This window comes from Scyliorhinus torazame, chromosome 2 (genome assembly GCF_047496885.1).
Source record: "Scyliorhinus torazame isolate Kashiwa2021f chromosome 2, sScyTor2.1, whole genome shotgun sequence".
Taxonomy (NCBI): domain Eukaryota; kingdom Metazoa; phylum Chordata; class Chondrichthyes; order Carcharhiniformes; family Scyliorhinidae; genus Scyliorhinus; species Scyliorhinus torazame.
In genome coordinates this window covers 296,912,070-296,932,155 of record NC_092708.1, presented here as the reverse complement: position 1 = coordinate 296,932,155, position 20,086 = coordinate 296,912,070, and the positions used below count along the sequence as shown (strand labels likewise).

Genomic DNA, 20,086 nt, shown 5'->3' with positions numbered 1-20,086 from the left:
ACTGTGCTCACCCCAGTCCAACGCTGGCATCTCGACATATGTATCATTGGATCTAGCTGGGCTCCATGGATTATTCATCGCTCTTCTTTGCCGAGAAAAGCAACTAGTCCATCCTGGATTGTAAAGATAAAGTTTGGTACCTTTTCTCCACTACCAATCATTTTCAAGCCTCTTTCACCTAACAAGGACTTCATGACTTCTTTATCACTCAGATGGAGGCCACCCCTTTAGCTGGAGAGAACTGGAAATCCTGGGCTGGATTCTCCGTTTGGATTCCCCAAGCCAGCATGAAAACGGTGGTGTTTTACGCCAGGAAAACTGGCGCAAAACGGCCACCGATTCCCTGCTCCCGGGGGGCTATCAGCCAAGTAGCATAGAGCTTCCAGCTCTAGCTTCTGAAACGACCCGGTGCAGTGCCGGGTCTGTGGCCACGCATGCACACGGCGGCAGCCTGCAGTGGACGCACCGTGCTTCATGGCGGCCGCAGCCCGCGCACGGACCCAGACCGCAAAGAGTCCCCGCCTCTGGCCGCCCGCGTGCCCCGGATCACCCCCCCCCCCCCCCCCCCCCCCACAGTGCCTCCCACAGTGCCCCAAGCCCCGATTAAAGACTCCCCTGCCCACGGATCCGCCCTCCCCCGACTGCAGTGGCGCTGGACTGAGTCCGCAGAGTTCACGACAGGTGAGACCACACGTGTCCCACGCCGTCGGGAACGCAGGGCGGGCCAGAGGCAACGGCCTGGGGCCATGGATACAGCTTGCGGCATACTTCTAGATACGCCACTTTTCAGGGGACGGCGCATCGCGAAAGCGCCGCCGCCCCCGATTTTGCCGCCATCGGGGATTTTCCGCCTCCGTCTCCAAACGCGATTTCAGGGTCGGGGATCGGAGAATCCAGCCCCCTATTTCCAGTTCTCCCCAACGTTGACAAAGAGTCACCCAGACTCGAAATGTTAGCTCCCTGCTCTCTCCACAGGTGCTGTCAGATCTGCTTAAATTGTCCAGATTTTTGTTTCAGATTCCAGCATCCACAGTAATTTGCTTTTAACCCTTTAGCTGTCTCTGCTGCTTCCTCCCTTTCATCGCCCAGTAAGTCAACCCCCCAATGAAGTTGCCTCCTACACAATTCCCAATCCTGGTATCATTCACTCTTATCTCTCCTATATATACTCATGCCTTCTCCACATACATCTTTTGCTCATGACACATCTATCCTGCTACTTTGACCACAATCCCACTTAACTGCTGACCATCCGCTGACCATCCAGCATCCTTATTTGGTTCCAAGGTTAGCCAACATTGTGAACAGTTCCCTCTCCACAGGTACTACACCCATCCTTTCAAAAACCTCAAAAAAATCGATCCCGACCATTGCCCCCAGTTCCAAATTCCTGGAACGCATCGTTGCCTCCCAAATCACTTTTCAAATTTCTCGTGGCTGATTAACTGTAACTAGTGCATTTCTAAAAAAAACTTATACCGTAGACAATTATTTGCTGATGCACAGAGTTGTGCTCACAGAGCTGGAAATATCTGCTAAACTTGAGTTTCAGTTGGAATTTGGTGAGCGTGAGAATTTGGTGCGGTGGTGGGAGGAGGTGTTAAGTCATTCAGATGAAGGGCCAACAATAAAATATATAAATAATCAGAGTAATTAAGAGGATCTAAAGAGATAAAATCCAGCAGGGTAAGAAGTGGCAGGCAGTGAAGGAATCCTCAGGGAATGCAGCACTCGTGAAATTGCAGTCTTGAGAGAATCCATGGCACGGAGGGGGAAATTACTTGCACGAGCGAGCACAGCTAGAAGGAACCTATTCAAGGTGGACAGGTTTCATCTCAACAGAGCTGGAACCAAGATCCCTTTGGCAGAATAGATTTGCAAGCTCCACAACAACTTATCGATAATACCATCTTTAACAAAATAAAACACCCCACGGTTCTTCTCTGAAACATTGTAAGGCAAAGGGTGACATGTAGCCTCAAAAAACAAGATTAGAATAGATAGCCAAAAGCTTGGTCATCGAGGTGAGTTGTAAAGAGTGCTTTGAGGGAGAAAGCGAGATAGCGAGGCAGTGAGGGTATTACAGAGGTGGAGTTCTATGCAACTGAAGACACCAATATTGAAATGATTAAAATCTGGGAAATACAAGAAATCAGATTAAGAGGAGTGCAGATATCTCAGAGGGTTGTGGGGCTGAAAGGAATTAAAGAGATAGGGAAAGGCAAGACCAGGACGATCTAAAACAAGGTCGAGAATTTTAAAATTAAGACATTGCTTGACTGGGAATGAACATAGGTCAGCGAGCACGGAGGTGAACGATGAATATGACTTGATGCTATTTAACACACAACAATTTTTATTATTGTCACAAGTAGGCTTACATTAACACTGCAATGAAGCTACTGTGAAAATCCCCTAGTCGCCACACTCAGGCCTGTTCGGGTATACTGAGGGAGAATTCAGAATGTCCAATTCACTTAACACGTCTTTCAAGACTTGTGGGAGCAAACTGGAGCACTCAGAGGAAACCCATGCAGACATGGGGAGAACGTGCAGACTCCGCACAGTCAGTGACCCAAGCCAGGAATTGAACCTGGGACCCTACCGCTATGAAGCAACAGTGCTAACCACTGTGCTACTGTGCCGCCCCATGGACAGAGTTTTGAATTGCCTCAAGTTTAAATGAATGTGGGAGACCAGTTCAGAGTGCATTGGAATAGTCAAGTCTAGAGATAATGAAGGCACAAATGAGATTTCAGCAAGAGCTGAGACAGGGGCGAAGTTCCAAACACAATGGGACTATGATATAGAAACAATAACAGGCACCTAGCTCAAAGAGGGGGTGGACTAGGTACTTAATAGTTTTTGTACATGGCAATCAGTAAAGAAAGGAAAGGAAATGGACAGACATGGTGGCAGTGTTGATCAAAGAACTATTTTGCCATTGGAGAGTGATGAAGTTACTGAGGCAGAATCTATTCAGTTAGAATTAAAGAACAGAGTAGATATTGTACTGCTGGATGTACACTATAGGCCAGAGGTGCAGAGGAGGGGTAGGAACAAATCTGCAAGCAAATTACAGAAAAATACAATAGAATAATAATAATAGGGAATTTCAATTATCCAATATATAGGCTACAAAAGAAACAATGTAAAGGGCAAACATGAAAAGGAAGTCCTGAAATGTTTATAAGAACTTTCCTGATCAATGTTTTTCTACCCAACATGGAGGAAAGCAGTGCTGGATCTAGTTCTGGGGAATTAATTGAGGCAAATGGAATGTGTTTCGGTTGACCGAATTTGGGAACAGTGGTTTCCCTTCACTTCAACCACTCCCTGTGACTGAGTTCCATACACTTAATACTCTAAAGGGTGGAGGTTTCTTCCGAATTCCCCATTGATGGCTTTTTGTTATATCCTTCCCCAGAATAGAGAACATTCTTTCTGTATCCAATCGATCAAAACCTTTCCATTTGCAGCCTTCATCAACTCATCCCTCAGTTGTCTGTTTTTTGAGACTAGAATGCCAATTCGTCAATTCTTTCTTGATATGTATACCCACACATTTCTGGTACCACCTTTGTAAATCTTCTCTGCATCTTTTCCAGTGTCTTTATGTTCTATATGGTGACCAGAATTCATGCATTAATCATAAACGCAATACATGAATCAAAAGTCAGAGAATCATAGAATCCCTACTGTGCAGGAGGTTATTCAGCACATTGAATCTGCACCGACCTTCCGAAAGAACACCCCACCCAGGCCCACTCACTCACCCTATCCCCAGGGTGATCCCACCTAAGCTGAACATCCTTGGACACTAAGGGGTAATTTTATCATGGCCAATCCACCCAACCTGCACATCTTTGGACTGTGAGAGGAAACCGGAGAACATGGAGGAAACCCACGCAGACAAGAGGAGAAAATGCAAACTCCGCACAGATGGTCACCCAAGGCCAGAATTGAACGCGGATCCTTGGCAGCAGTGCTAACCACTGTGCCACCGTGCCGTCCCAATCCAATACAGGTTTTGCATTATTTCCCTACTTTACAATTCCATCCGTCCAGAAATAAAACCGAATGTTTGGTTTGCTTTTTTATGGCCTTGCTAAATCTGTGATGTAACATTTAGTGATTGGTGTATTTATACTCCAAGATCCCTTTGGTTCTTTACCCACCTTGGGCTTGCACCTTCTCTAATCCTCCTACACAAATGGAATAATTCAAATTTATCTGTGTTAAACTTCATTTGGGAACATTCTATCTGTCTTCAATGGAGAAGAGTGTGCTGCCAACTTAGTAAAGAGATCATAACATTATTCAATGTGATGAAATTGAATAAAGAGGAGGTACTTTAAAGTTCTGCAGTTCTCATAGTAGAAAAACCACACATTCCAAATGGGAACTATCCTTGGTTGCTGAGGAAAGTAAGGATGGAATTGCAGAAGTACTGGCCACAATCTCCCAATCCTCTTTGGTGGTACCAGAGGACTGGAGGATATCAAATGTCTTAAAAGGGAACGAGGGATAAACCCAGCAACCACAGGCCAGTTGGCCCAAGGTGGGTGGTCGGGAAACTTTTAGAGACAATAATCCAGGACAGATGCAATTGCCATTTGAATAAGTATGGGGAAATAAAAGAAAGACAGCATCAAATTGTTACGATAAATTATGTTTGACCAACTTGATTAGGTTTTTTAATGAAGTAGAGAGGGTTGATGAGGGCAATGCAATTAATATTGTTTATATAGACTTTCAAAAGGCATTTGACAAACGATCACAAAATAGACTTGGTAACAAAACATAGATTAATGCAACCCCAGATTTCCATTTACACTGTTCATCATCTCTCTTCTTTTTATGTCTTCCATTCATTGCTATTCCATCTCCCTGAAGGACCACTTTTAATGCCCAACACGCATGAAAGTTTTTGTTTTAAATAAAGCAGAGTTTAAGGGAACTGTCCATGCATTAAGAGGGAAATGCCTCTAAATACTGAACAATAGACACAGAAGATTCCGGTTTTTATTTATCTGGATATTCCTGACTGTTCGCATTCTTCCTGGGTCAGTAGAGGCAGTGAGGCACTTCTGTTCGTTACATCATGGCAGAACGTTGTGCATGTACATTGGCCATGCTGTCAGACATTCTGTTCAGCGATGATGAACAGGGCCTGTAGTGCAGCTAGTTTTACAGAAAGATTGACTGCATTATGCAGTGCCAATGTGTACAGGCAAATCACTCTCCCAAGATCCAGGATTTAATGATTTATGTACCAAACATTAACTTGGTAGCAACAGCAGAGTGTGAAAGTAATGCAAATAAAAAGGGCATAAAACTGAAGTGCGCAAAGTGAGAAGAAACAGCAAACTTAACAATATAACAATTAATCAAATTGTTTTTCTCCATACTGTCCACACTGCAAGAGTATGTGTATGGTGTACAGGTAAACACAATAAGACAGGGCCAATACTTTCACTCCATTATTTTTCTCTTTAGAAATACATCACTGTATATCAAAACATCTTGCATGAAAATATTAATAAAAGTAGCCATGCCCTCAATGGATTTGTTTTTATGTAGTAAGGACGATCCTAGAACATACCTCAATATCCATAAAATAATTTACTGCAAGGAAAAGAATTGAAAATTTCAGAAAGGCAAAGCCAGTAGTTAGATTTGATCCAAAAGAGGGCATGTTCTTAAAATTAAAAGGTCTGAAATTTATGAAGAATCAAACTCACATGCTGGAACTGAAAATTTAATTCCAGAAATCGCCATGCAAAACTTATAATATTGTATTGTATACTTCTGTAACAATAAAATTTCAAAACATGAACTTTAAAAAAATAAGCTTCGTCTAAGGAATCAGTGAGGTCTGGTGAGAAGGAGGAATTGATGGAAATTAGCGTTACTAGAAAAATAGTGTTGGAGAAATGAATAGGCTGAAAACTGACAAATCCCCAGAGCCTGATAATCTACATCCCAGGATACTAAAGGAGGTGGCCATGGAAATAGTGGATGGATGGATGTCATCTTCCAAATGTTTGTTAATTCTCGAATTATCCCGGTAGACTGAAGGGTGGAAAATGTAACATAAAATTACAGACTGGTTAGCCTAACATCAGTCGTAGGGAAAATGCTAGAATCTATTGTAAATGATGTGATAACAGGACACTTCGAAAATATAAATGGAATTAAACAAAGTCAACATGGATTTAAGAAATGGAAATAGTGTTTGACAAATCTACTGGAGTTTTGTGAGGATGTAACTAGTATAATAGATAAGGGTGAAACAGTGGATGTGGTGCATTGAATTTTTAGAAAGCTTTTGATAAAATCCCACAAAGGAGGGTAGTGTGCAAAATCTAAGAGCATGGGAATGGGGGTAATATTTTGGCATGATTTGAGAATTAGTTAGCAGTCAGGAAAAGGAGAGTAGGAATAAATGAGTCTTTTTCGAAGTGGCAGGTAGTGACTAGTGGAGTCCCACAGGGTTCAGTGCTTGGGCCCCAGTTATTCACAATATACATCAATGTTTTGGATGAGGGAACCAAAAGGAATATTTCCAGGTTTGCTGATAACACGAAGCTTGGTGGGAAGGTGAGTGGTGAGGAGGATGTTAAGAGGCTTCAAAGTGATTTAGATAAGTTGAGTGAATGGGTAAAAATAAGTTGAGTGAGTGGGCAAGTACATCGCAGATGCAGAATAACATGGATAAATGTGAAGTTATTTACTTCGGACGAAGAAACAGAATGGCAAAGTATTATTTAAATTGTGATTGATTGGGAAATGTTGACAGACAAAAAGGACCTGGGTGTCCGAATACACCATTCACTGAAAGCAAGTATGCAGGTACAGCAAGCAGTTAGGAATGTAAGTGGTGAAGCCATGTAAAATGGCCACCTGCAAAGGACATTGGAATTGTGGTCAATTGGGACACAGACAGGTACACAGCCTCTGTGTATTGCGCAAAGAAACCAGACTTAGCTGAAACTTGTATCCATTAAGAGTTGGTCACCATTTCCCCCAGGACAATAGAGTCAGAATCAAGGAGTTACAACAGTAGCAGACTAACCGGCGCCACCCCCCCTTATTTGGAAAGGCCTACGTGCCTGGGACAATGATAGCTAGGACCTGCCCAGCTATCGAGGTATCCACCCCCTAATTGGCTGAGATCGATGAGGGTGATCAAGAACCCTATCGATCCATTGGGCCTGGAGTAAGGACTGCCCAAAAGGGCGGGAAAGAGACGAAGGATAAAAAGCCCTGCGCACTAGAGATCGATCTCTTTTGGGACCGGCTTGTGTGTGACCAATTGCAGCAAAACAACCAAGTTCAAGGACCCGCGACCATTTCCTGAAGGACGAGCCCAGCTGAGACGAACCCAACCACTTCCAAACCAACCACGTGGACCCGGATAAAGGCCTTATCTCGCACAGTGCCGGTCACTCGAAGTTAAGTAAAGGTCATCTTAGTCGTTAGGTGTAGTTTAGTACGGAGCCGCGTGTGTTATTGCATAGAGATACAAGTCTTGTGTTATTAATAAACTGTGTTTTTGAGCTAACATATTGGTTGCGTGGTCATTTGGTCGATATAAGAAACAGCTTACAGTTCACACCAAAGTAAAGAAGGCAACAGTGGTATGTTGGTCTTCGCTGCAAGAGGACTCGAAGATGTCTTGCTGCAGCTATACAGGACCTTGGTAAGACCAGACTGGAGCTGTGTGCAGTTTTGGTCTCCTCATTTAAGATAGGATATATTTGCTGGAGAGGAAGTGTAGCGAAGGTTCACCAGACTGATTCCTGGGATGGCAGGAATGTCATTTGAGAATAGATTGGGTTGAATGAGCCTGCAATCAATGGAATTAAGATGAATGAGAGGGGATCTAATTGAAGCATATAAAACTCGGACAGGGCTGGACAGACTGGATGCAGGGATGTTGTTTCCGCTGGCTGGAGGGAAGGGGGGGGGGGGGGGGGAAACACGAGGTCACAAGTCTCCGGATAGGGGATAGGCTATTTAGGACTGAGATAAGGATGAATTTCTTCACTCAGTGGTGAACCTGGCTTTTAAAGCAGACCAAGGCAGGCTAGCAGCACGGTTCAATTCCCGTATCAGCCTCCCCGAACAGGCGCCGGAATGTGGCGACTAGGGGCTTTTCACAGTAACTTCATTTGAAGCCTACTTGTGACAATAAGCGATTTTCATTTCTTTTTTTCACAGAAGGCTGTGAATCCCAAATCACCGAATATATTTAAGAAGGAAATAGATAGATTTCTAGATTCTACAGGTGTCAAGTGGGTATGGAGAGAGTGCTGGAGTATGGCATTGAGCGGATCAGCCATGATCATGTGGAATGGAGCTGGCTCAAGGGGCTGAATGGCCTACTCCAGCTCCTTTTTTCTATGTTTCTATGTCTGTGGCTACCTATAGAACAATATGTATTGCTGAAGCCACCATTATTCATGTATTTTAAAGATTGAAAGCAGCAGCTCAAAAAATTGAATTTGCAACATCTTCAGTGAAGTGCTCTGTCAGTTTTCTAAATTTTCCAAGCTATGCCACCAACTTAAAATCTGCTATTTTGAAGCTCGTAGCTATTCCTTCCAAATCTAGGTGGCAGCAAAATGCTGCGAAGAGAACACTCCAAACCTGACAAAAAAACCTATCACTTAGTATAGTGTAAAAGTGGCAGAGGTGTGTGGTGGATTAAACAGATGCTTTATTGCCCATTCAAATCCAATCTGTCTGAGGGATGAAAGTGCCTTTTGTCTTCAAGGGTCATGTGTAAAACAAGTATAACATAGAACCCCTACACAGTGCATAAGCAGGCTAATCGGCTCTTCCGAGTCGGCACTGGTCCTTCAAAAGAGCATCCTAACTAGGCCCACTTCCCTTCCTTAACCCTGGAACCCCGCAACCCCACCTAACCCGGACACTAAAGGGCAATTTAGCACAGCCAATCCACCTACCCTGCACATCTTTGGACTGCGGGAGGAAACCAGAGCACACGGAGGAAACCAACGCAGACATGGGGAGAAAGTGTAAAATCCCTCAAAATCCACAGTCACCAAAGACAGGAATTGAACCCGGGTCCCTGGTGCTGTGAGGCAGCAGTGCTAACCATTGTGCCACTGAGCTGCCCCTAGCTAGTCTCAATCCAGATCCTGGGAGTAAGAATGAGACAACACAAAATAGCCTTATTTTGGCATACTTTGTCAGAAAGGTCATAGGAAATCTTTATGTGGAAAATAGAAAAAAACAAATTCAGTGTTGTCCAGAAGTGTGGGAATTCATTGCAGGTTGTGGGCAGGGCAGAATAGATGGAGTTTAAACCTACATACACATAAAACCTTATAATACTTGATAGTGGCATTGAGTGCTCAAATTAGAAATTGATACATGTTTTAATAATAACATCCTTAGTAATTTGGAAGGTACATAACCAAAAATGTACAGTCTCTATAATCTGTTTTACAGATTTTTTAAAAATCCTTCAACTAATTGTCCACCTCATCCTCAAATATTATCACTGCATTGGTCACTTCGGGCATCTTCACCAACACTGTGGCAGGGGGAAAATTCTCAAAAATATTGTTCAGAATGGTTTACAATTTAACAGCACTCAAAGTATAATTCTGAAAAGAAATTTATATTCTACTCAAATCATTGGAGCTACTTGCTCTCGCTCACTAATTTTATTGAATGTCATTTTACTTGCAATCTGAATACCTTAAAATGAAAATTCTCATATATAAAAAATGAAATGTCGAATTTAGCATGAACTAATTCTGCAGTTGTGTGCATTCTCTAAAACGTAATGTTCAATTCCCAGCTGCTGTTATTAAAATCACAATAGTTGGCATTTTGCAAATAACATGAAAAAAAACCCCAAGAACAGGAAATAACCAAGAGAATCTTAGTTAATATGTCACTTTCCACATTAGCTATCCTTATGATTTGACAATTTATGCATGGTTTTGTCCTGTGAACCCGGGCTCGCTCAAAGCTGCATGGTGAATACCCAAATTCACTTCATACAAAATCCTACCTGCCTTAGTTGGATTCAAATCAGATCTTAAGAGGTGCATTAGCCTGCTGTTCCAATGGCTTCCCATCAACAACTGCAACATTATATTGGGTGTATTTCAAACATTATTAAAACTTCAAAATTAAAAATATAGAAAAGTAACTACAAATATTTGTCCTTCTTGGATTATACATGATATTATGAAGAACAGATGTCACACCTTTTGTATGAAATTAAACTTGTACTTTTTTGAAATAGTAAGATGTCTTACAACACGAGGTTAAAGTCCAACAGGTTTGTTTCGAATCACTAGCTTTCGGAGCACTATTTTTTGAAATAGGCCAGTTACTCTGAGAATGCAAAATCTGAAACTATCACTTCCTTACAAATAACACCGAAACAATTGTCCCGATCCTAAAAATGGTTCTTTTACTTAAAAGTTGCTTCTTCACTAAGTTATTATTTCAGTGATCACAAAAAATATTTAGAAAATCACGTTTAAAATATGCCAGTGGCAACTAAAAGGTTTGCTTTCTCGTGCAATAAGTTAATTGCCTGAACTTGCAATCAGTGGTGAAGCAACTGTATTTGCCACTGACCTCAAAGAAAGTTGTTCACAAAGACATTGTGATCCCTGTCAAGCTTAATTAAGTACCTTTCAAGTTTAACGTGAATTTGGCACCAAATCAAGGGGAGCACCAGTTTTCCTGTAACAGTGATTTCATCAAGCAGGTTAAGCAGCCAATCTTATTGAAGAATTCTCCGACAAAAAACCAGAAAGTAAAACGCAATTATTATGTTGCACTATACATTTTTAGAGATTGAACTAAGGGTTGGGAATCACCAACAAGTTAGGAATTTCAGTGGTTTTAACTGTGCCTGCGCAAACACCTGAAGTTGATGTCAGGATCACAGGGTAATGATGGTGAATGCAGACAGTTCTGCTGCCTTTGCAAATGTAAAATCTAGGCCATTACTTTTACAGTAATCTCACATATTTAAGGTGAAAGTTTACCTGTTGGATGGAGGTGGCTGCTGAACTTGCGGTCCACGACTTGCTTGGGTGGCTAATGGTTTAGTTAAGCCCAGCATGTCCTATTAACAGAATTAACAAGTGCAAATTAAAGCCATCAATCATGAAAACAGAACTAGTGTCCACTCTTCCACTGAACAAATGCTATATCTATATTAGTACAAAAAAGTCATGAGGAAGTAGATTTCCAATGCTGTAAGTCTGCGTTCAATTCTGGAATATTAGTCCTATGCAAATACATTTTTGTTGTAAAGTGATCAAAAAAGTACAAAAACAATCTTATCAGTTGAAACTATTTATTTTTTTATAAACTAGAAAAGGCATCATTTATTTTCTCTATCCCGGATTTAGCTATAAAAAATTATAAGAAACCCAGGGAGTGCGTTGTTCTTTTTGTGCCTCAGATGCTAATAATAATAATAATCTTTATTATTGTCATAAATAGGCTTAACACTGCAATGAAGTTAATGTGAAAAGCCCCTAGTCACTTCAGTCCTGCACCTGTTCAGGTACACGGAGGGAGAATTCAGAATGTCCAAATTACCTAACAGCACGTCTTTCGGGATTTGTGGGAGGAAACCCGAACGAAACCCATGCAGACACAAGCCAGGAATCGAACCTGGGAGCTTGGAGCTGTGAAGCAGCAGTGCTAACCACTGTGCTACTGTGCCGCCAGTGCTGCAAAAGGTGGTTCAGAAGGCTCTGTGATGGCTGGACGAAACATCACCCACATGTACCTCATATTATTATAACTTGCATATATGAATGGGACAGTATCCGAGCAGATATCTTGGATGTAGAATTTGAAAACAAGTCACACTATACAGTTTTCTATTGCCATTTCACCATTTACTTAGGTCATAGAATTTATAGTGCAGAAGGAGGCTATTCGGCCCATCGAGTCTGCACTGACCCTTGGAAAGAGCACCCTACGTAAACCCACTCCTCGATCCTAACCCCGTAACCCAATAACCCCACCTAACCTTTGGACACTAAGGGGTAATTTAACATGGTCAATCCACCTAATCTACACATCTCTGTGACTGTGGGAGGAAACCGGGGCACCAGGAGGAAACCCACGCAGACACGGGTAGAAAGTGCAAACTCCACACAGTCACCCGAGGCCGGAATTGAACCCGGATCCCTGGAGCTGTGAGGCAGCAATGCTAACCACTGTGCCACCATGCTGCCGCTGTACAATGACACAATCACATTATTTCAAACCAATACTCTATTCTAGAATCATAATAGTGAGTTCCATCCAACAAATATGGAGTAGTGTCGCATATATTGCAATGGGATTTTACATTTGTTGCACCTTTTGATTTGCCACAATGCTTGTTGTGGATTATTTGAATTTGTTTCTCTGGAATGTTTGGTGTAAGTTAGCAATGGTGAGATTGGTGCACAAAACAACATCACTTGGAGAGTATGGCAAGCTAAACAACATTGCAGGAAATCTTGGACTTTTATCTCTTTGAATTAAATTTCACATATCAGATAGCAATACACATTCACTGACTTCACAGACTCTCAGAATGTTATGGCACAGGAGGCTGCTATTGGGCCCATTGTGTCTGCATCAGCTCTTCAAACGTGCATCATGACTTATTGTCACTCCCCATACCCCTGCACATTATTTGAATCTATTCAAGTAATCATTTAATGCCCTCGTGAATGCCTCTTTTCAACGTGCCTACATCACATTTCCAGGCATTGCATTCCAGACCCGAATCATTCGCTCTGTGAAAAAGTTTGTCACATTTTCTTCTTTTGTAAATCACTTTAAATCTGTGCCCTCTCATTCTTGATTCTTTTACGAGTGGGAAGAGTTTCTCCCCATCTATTCTGTCCAGCCCCCTCATAATTTTGAACATCTCTATCAAATCTCCTCTCGGCCTTCTTCTCTTCAAGGAGAGCAGTCTCAACCTCTCCAATCTAACCTCATAACTGAAGGTTCACTTCCCTGGAACTATTCTTGTAAAATATTTGCACTCTCCCCAATGCATTCACGTTTCCTCTCGTGTGGCACCCAGAACTGTACACAATATTTCAACTGAGCTCTAACTAGGGTCTTATACAAGTTCAACGTATCTCCCTGCTGATGTACGCTATGCCCCTATTGATAGAGCCTAGAATACTATAGGCTTTATTAATTGTTCTCTCCATTTGTCTGCCACCTTCAATGATCTATGCACGTATACACCCAGGCCCCTCTGCTCCTGCACACCTTAAGAATTTTACCCCTCATTTGATATTGTCTCTCCATGTCCTTCCTATCCAAACTCACCACCTCACACTTCTCTGCATTGAACATCCTCTGCCACCTATCTTGCCACTCCGCCTGACTATGTTCTTTTGAGGTTCTACACTACCCTCTTCACAGTTTACAATACTTCCAAGTTTTGTGTCATCTGCAAACTTTGAAATTTGCCCTTGCACACCAAGATCTACATCAGAAAAAGCAAGGGTGTCAATATTGACCCGAGGAACACCATTATAAACCTTCTTCCAGACTGAAAAATATCCATTAACCATTACTCTCTGCTTCCTATTATTCACCAATTCTGTCGTTAATGTGCCTTTTATTCCACGAGCTACATCTTCTCTCACAAGTCCGTTGTGAGTCTGTTGTGCGGCACTGTATCGAATGCCTTCTGAAAGTCCATGTACACCACATTAACAGCATTACCCTCGGCAGCCTTTTATGTTACATCCTCAAAAAACTCCAGCAAGTTAGCTAAACACAATTTCCCCTTTAGAAATCCATACTGGCTCTTCCTAACCAACCCACATTTTTCCATGTGACTACTAATCATATCCCGAATAATTGTTTCTAGAAGGTTGCCCACAATGGATGTTAAACTGACTGGTCTGTAAATGCTGGGGCTATCCTTACAGCTTTTTTCAAGTGATGCACGATCAATGACCACTAAAGCGAGGTTTAATAAGCTAGATGTTTCCCCCAGCAGCTCAGGTACAGAATGAAGGCTGCTGGGGTGGCACGAGTTCTTATACCCCGCCTAGCAGAGAGGAGCTATCATACATTCTAACCAATAGAAAGCATACAGTTTCCACCAATGGTGCTTTAGCCGATCAGGTACCGTAATACCTATAATACCACATTCACCCCTCGTTAAAGAGAGTCCGGCGGGGGTGGTGGCCTGAAACTACAAAACATGGCAACGTGGTATAATTAGTTATGGAGGTACCATAATAGCTCCGTACAGTGTTTAGTAACTATTTACAATTCTGATAGCTATGTATATTTGATGGTTTATATTTACAGTTTACAATTAAAATGAAGCAATCGGTCGATCGGGGGCCCTGTTCGTCCTCTGTGATCATCGGAGCTTCGGTGGTGACTCCAGTGGAGGCTCGGGTGTCTGTGACTCCGGGAGCGTGGCTTTGATATCCATGGCAGCTTCGGCACCCCGAGACGGCGCTGGTGGGGAAAACGGTTGATCTGGGAAGGGAGCGCCTGCGAGGGGCGTCGGAGGGTGGGGAGGGGGGCCCTAGACGGGGCCGACGGAAGGACCGATCCTCCTGTAAGGTGCTGCGGTGGAGGGGAGGGTGGGACTGGTGGCTGGGATATTCGTGGGATTCCGGCGGGCGCCAGGTCCCGTAGGGAGACCGTATCTTGTCGGCTGTCGGGGTTCGCCACATAGGCGTACTGGGGGTTAGCAGCAGATGGACCCTCTCGACCAACGGGTCCGACTTGTGCGCCCGCACGTGTTTTCATAGCAGGATGGGTCCGGGTGCTGCCAGCCAGGTCGGGAGCGAGGTCCCAGAGGAGGACTTCCGAGGGAAGACAAGGAGACGTTCGTGGGGTGTCTGATTGGTGGTCGTACAATGCAGTGACCAGGTGGAGTGGAGGGCATCGGGGAGGACTTCTTGCCAGCGGAAGACTGGGAGGTTCCTGGACCGTAGGGCCAGTAGGACGGTCTTCCAGACTGTTCCGTTCACCCTCTCTACCTGTCCGTTACTCGGGGGGTTATAACTGGTCGTCCTGCTCGAGGCGATGCCCTTGCTGAGCAGGAATTGACGCAGTTCGTCGCTCATAAAGGAGGACTCCCTATCACTGTGTATGTAAGCGGGGAACCCGAACAGTGCAAAGATGCTATGGAGGGCCTTGATGACGGTGGTTGCGGTCATGTCGGGGCAGGGGATGGCGAATGGGAACCAGGAGTGCTCGTCAATCACGTTCAGGAAGTACGTGTTGCGGTCGGTGGAGGGGATGGGGCCTTTGAAGTCCATGCTGAGGCGTTCATCGGGATGGGAAGCCTTTATCAGGTGCGCTTTCTCTGGTGGGTAGAAGTGCGGTTTGTACTCCGCGCAGATTTGGCAGTCCCTGGTGGCTGTCCTGACCTCCTCGATGGAGTAGGGCAGGTTGCGGGTCTTGACAAAATGGAAAAAGCGAGTGACCACCGGGTGGCAGAGGTCTTCGTGGAGGGCTCGGAGGCGATCCACTTGTGCGGTGGCACAGGCGTCAGGAGGCTCGTTTAGCTTCCTGGGACGATACAAGATCTCGTAGTTGTAGTTGGAGAGTTCGATCCTCCACCGCAAGATCTTGTCGTTTTTTTAAATGTTACCCCGCTGTGCATTATCAAACATGAAAGCAACCGACCGTTGGTCCGTGAGGAGAGTAAATCTTCTGCCGGCCAGGTAATGCCCCCAATGTCGCACAGCATCTACTATGGCCTGGGCCTCCTTTTCGACTGAGGAGTGGTGGATTTCGGAAGCATGGAGGGTACGAGAGAAGAAGGCCACGGGTCTGCCCGCTTGGTTGAGGGTTGCCGCCAGAGCTATGTCGGACGCATCGCTCTCGACCTGGAAGGGGAGGGATTCATCGATGGCGTGCATATCTGCTTTAATGCGGCTGAAGGCCTGGCGGCCCTCTATCGACAGGGGAAAAGCTGTGGATTGGATCAGGGGACGGGCCTTGTCCGTGTAGTTGGGGACCCACTGGGCGTAGTAGCTAAAAAACCCGAGGCAACGTTTCAGGGCCTTGGAGCAGTGAGGGAGGGGGAACTCCATAAGGGGGCGCATGCTTTTAGGGTCGATCCTATAACTCCATTTCGCACTACGTAGCCGAGGATGGCTAGGCGGTCGGTGCTAAACACGCATTTGTCCTTGTTGTATGTAAGGTTAAGGATCTTTGCAGTCTGGAGGAATTTTCGGAGGTTCGTGTCGTGGTCCTGCTGGTCGTGGCCGCATATGGTGACATTCTCGAGATACGGGAATGTTGCCCGTATACCGTACCGGTCAACCATTCGGTCCATCTCGCGCTGGAAGACCGAGACCACGTTGGTGACACCGAAGGGAACCCTTAAGAAGTGATAGAGCCGCCCATCTGCCTCGAAGGCAGTGTATTTGCGGTCACTAGTGTGGATGGGCAGCTGGTGGTAGGCGGACTTAAGATCCACCGTGGAGAAGACCTTGTAGTGCGCTATCCTGTTTACCAGGTCGGATATGCGGGGGAGAGGGTACGTATCCAGCTGCGTAAACCTGTTGATGGTCTGACTGTAGTCGATGATCATCCTATGCTTCTCCCCGGTCTTTACCGGGTTCTCCAGGGGCTGTTATTGGCTTCAATGACCCCTTCCCTCAGTAGCCTTTGGACCTCTGACCTAATAAAGATCTGGTCCAGGGCACTGTAGCGTCTGCTCCTGGTGGAGACGGGTTCACAATCCGGGGTGAGGTTCGCAAACAGGGAAGGCGGGTCGACCTTAAGGGTTGCGAGGCCACAGACAGTAAGGGGGGGTATAGGGCCGCCAAATTTGAAGGTCAGCCTTTGAAGGTTACACTGGAAGTCTAAACCCAGGAGTGTATCCGCGCAGAGGTGGGGAAGGACTTAGAGATGGAAATTTTTGAACTCCCTACCCTGGACTGTGAGGTTGCTACACAAAACCCCTTTATCTCCACTGAGTGTGAACCGGAGGCCAGGGAGATTTTTTGATTAATGGGGTGGATGAGGAGACAACAGCGCCTTACCGTGTCGGGGTGTATGAAGATCTCCGTGCTCCCAGAGTCGATTAGGCAGGACGTCTCGTGCCCGTTGATGAATATGGTCGTCGGAGCAGTTGAGAGTGTTCGAGGCCGAGACTGATCCAGAGTCACCGAGGCTAATCGCAGTAGTTGAGAGTTCTCTTTGGGCAGTGCGTGGTCAGCCGAGCTGGGGTCCTGGGGATTTATCCAAGATGGTGGCTCCCATTGGTCACACATGGCTGGGGGTGCACAAAACGGCGGCGGCCATCCCTCCAACGTGGCGTACGCGGAACAAGATGGTGGCGCCCGGGGTCTGCACGTGGCCCTGGAATATGAAGATGGTGGCGACCGCTGGCCGCACGGGGCCCGTGGAGAAGTTTGTGGTTGCGGTCCACATTCGCCACCGGAGACCGTGGCAACTGCACAGGCCTGGCATACCCCCACGAAATAGCCCTTTTTGCCGCATCCCTTGCAGGTGGATGCGCGGGTCGGGCAGCGTTGGCGGGGGTGCTTGGCCTGCCTGCAAAGGTAGCAGCGGGACCCCTCGGGGTTGCCAGGTAACCTTGCAGCGCAGGCCTGTGAGGGAATGGGGGAAGTCTCGGGGTCGGCCACGGAGGGGTTCCATGCTGCCCAGGGGGCTGTTGTGCGGTCGGGAACGTAAGCGCGGGCGTTCCTGGAGGCCACGTCCAGGGAGCCTGCAAGGGGCCATGCCTCCCTGAGACCCAGGGTGTCCTTTTCTAACAGCGCTGGCGGATTTGTGAAGATAGCATACCTGCCACGAAAGCGTCCCGGACCAAGAGTTCAGTGCGTTCGCTCGCCAAAACCTGCGGGCAGCTGCAGCTTCTTCCCAACACCAAGAGTGCACAGTAGAATTCCTCCAGCGATTCCACAGGGGTTTGTCGCCTTGTTGCAAGCATGTGCCGTGCTTAGACCTGGTTTACCGGGCGAATATAGTGTCCTTTTAGCAGCTCTATTGCTGCATCGAAGTCTTCCGCTTCCTCGATGAGAGTGTAAATCTCCGGGCTCACCCTCGAGTGCAGGATGTGCAATTTCTGCTCTCCCGTGGGTGCGTTTTCGGCCGTCCCGAGATACCCTTTAAAACACGCCAGCCAGTGCTTAAAGATTGCCGCTGAGTTCGCCGCGTGGGGGCTAAGTTGCAGATACTTCGGCTTGATTCGGAGCTCCATCCTTTCTTCTTAAAAAACTAGCTTATTAAATTGATGCACGATCAAGATCCACTAAAGCGAGGTTGTAGTCCAACTGAAGGCTTTAATAAGCTAGATGTTTCCCCCAGCAGCTCAGGTACAGAATGAAGGCTGCTGGGGCGGAATGGGTTCATGTACCCCGCCTAGCAGGGTGGAGCTATCATACATTCTAACCAATAGAAAGCATACAGTTTCCACCAATGGTGCTTTAGCCCATCAGGTACCGTAATACCTATAATACCACAAACAGGGACGTAACATGTGCAATTCTCCCATCGTCTGGCACCCCCCCCGAGTGTGGAGAAGATTGAAAGATCAGGGTCAGCGCAATTTCCATTCTCACTTCCTTCAATACCCTTGGATGCATCTCTTTTTTTTTTTAAATTTAGAGTACCAAATTCTTTTTGCCAATTAAGCGTGGCCAAACCACATACCCTGCACATCTTTGGGTTGTGGGGGTGAGACACACGCAAACACGGGGAGAATGTGCAAACACCACATGGACAGTGACCCAGGGCCAGGACAAAGCTCAGGTCCTTAGCGCTGTGAGGCAGCAGTGATAACCACTGCGCCACCGTGCCAACCATGCCCCCCCCTCCCCACCGGATGCATCTCATCTGGTTCCAGTGCCCCATCAACTTGTGCAGACAGTCTTTTCAACACTTCCTCATCATCAATTTTGAACCCTTCTACCAAAGAAATGATCAGAAAGGAACAAGTGACAAAATAAATTCTCTCAGCATGTAGTAATCAAATTTAAAGTGTCAAAATGATAATAAAAGTTTATAATAATTTTTTTTAAATTACTTTACAGGAGGTGGGTGCCACTGGCTAGACCAGCATTTATAGCTCATCCCTAGTTCCACTAGAGAAGGTGGTGGTGAACTGCCTTCTTAAACCGCTAAAGTCTCCGAGGTGCAGTTACACCAACAATGCTGTTACGGAGGAAGTTCCAGGATTTTGACCCAGCAACAATGAAGGAACAGCGATATATTTCCAAGTCAGGGTGGGGAGTGATTTGGAGGGAAGCGTCCAGGGGTGGTGTTCCCAGGCATCTGCTGCTCTTGTCCATCTAGATGGCAGTGGTTGGGGGTTTGGAAGGTGCTGCCTAAGGAACCTTCCGGAGTTCCTGCAGTGCATCTTGTAGATGGTGGACACAGCTGCCACTGTTCGTCAATGGTGGACGGACTGAATGTCTGTGGAAGGGACAAGTGGGCTGCTTTGTCCTGGCTGATGTCAAGCTTCTAGACTGTTGTTGGAGCTGCACTCATCCAGACAAGTGGAGAGTATTTCATTCCAATCCTGACTTGTGCCTTGTGGATGGTGGACATGCTTTGGGTAGTCACAGTGGTGAGTTATTTGGCATAGAATTCCTAGCCTTCAACCTGCTGTGGTAGCTACGGTATTTATATGGCCGGTCCAATTCAGTTTCTCACCAAGGGTAACTCCCAAGATGTTGATAGTGGGGGATTCAGTGATGGTAATGCCATTAAATGTCATGGGGTGATGGTTAAATCCATCTTGTTGGAGATGGTCATTGCCTGGCATTTGTGTGGCACGAAAATTACTTGTCACTTTTCATCCCAAGCCCGGATATTGCAACAGTGTTGACCACTCTGCTACCATGTCACCCCATGTTCCTTCTTAACCACTTTATTCACCTGCCCTGCTACTTTAAGGGACCGTGTGTGTATAATCACATCAAGTGATTAATCATGTATTCCCTTGCCTGGTTTGTTCTGCCTAAGTGCATCACCTCGCACTTATCCGGATTGAATTCCATTTGTCACTGATCAGCTTATCTGACCAGCCTGTATTTATCCCCCT

The 20,086-nt window shown here is 45.6% G+C and overlaps 1 protein-coding gene across 1 annotated transcript in view; it reads right to left on the bottom strand.

Annotated features, from left to right (window-relative positions):
* Nucleotides 1-20,086, bottom strand: part of sec23a (Sec23 homolog A, coat complex II component) — a 163,125-nt gene that overhangs the window by 80,084 nt on the left and 62,955 nt on the right. Inside the window, exon 6 of the mRNA XM_072488707.1 lies at nt 11,049-11,128. Coding sequence (XP_072344808.1) covers nt 11,049-11,128 — 80 coding nt within the window. The remainder of the gene's footprint in view (nt 1-11,048; nt 11,129-20,086) is intronic.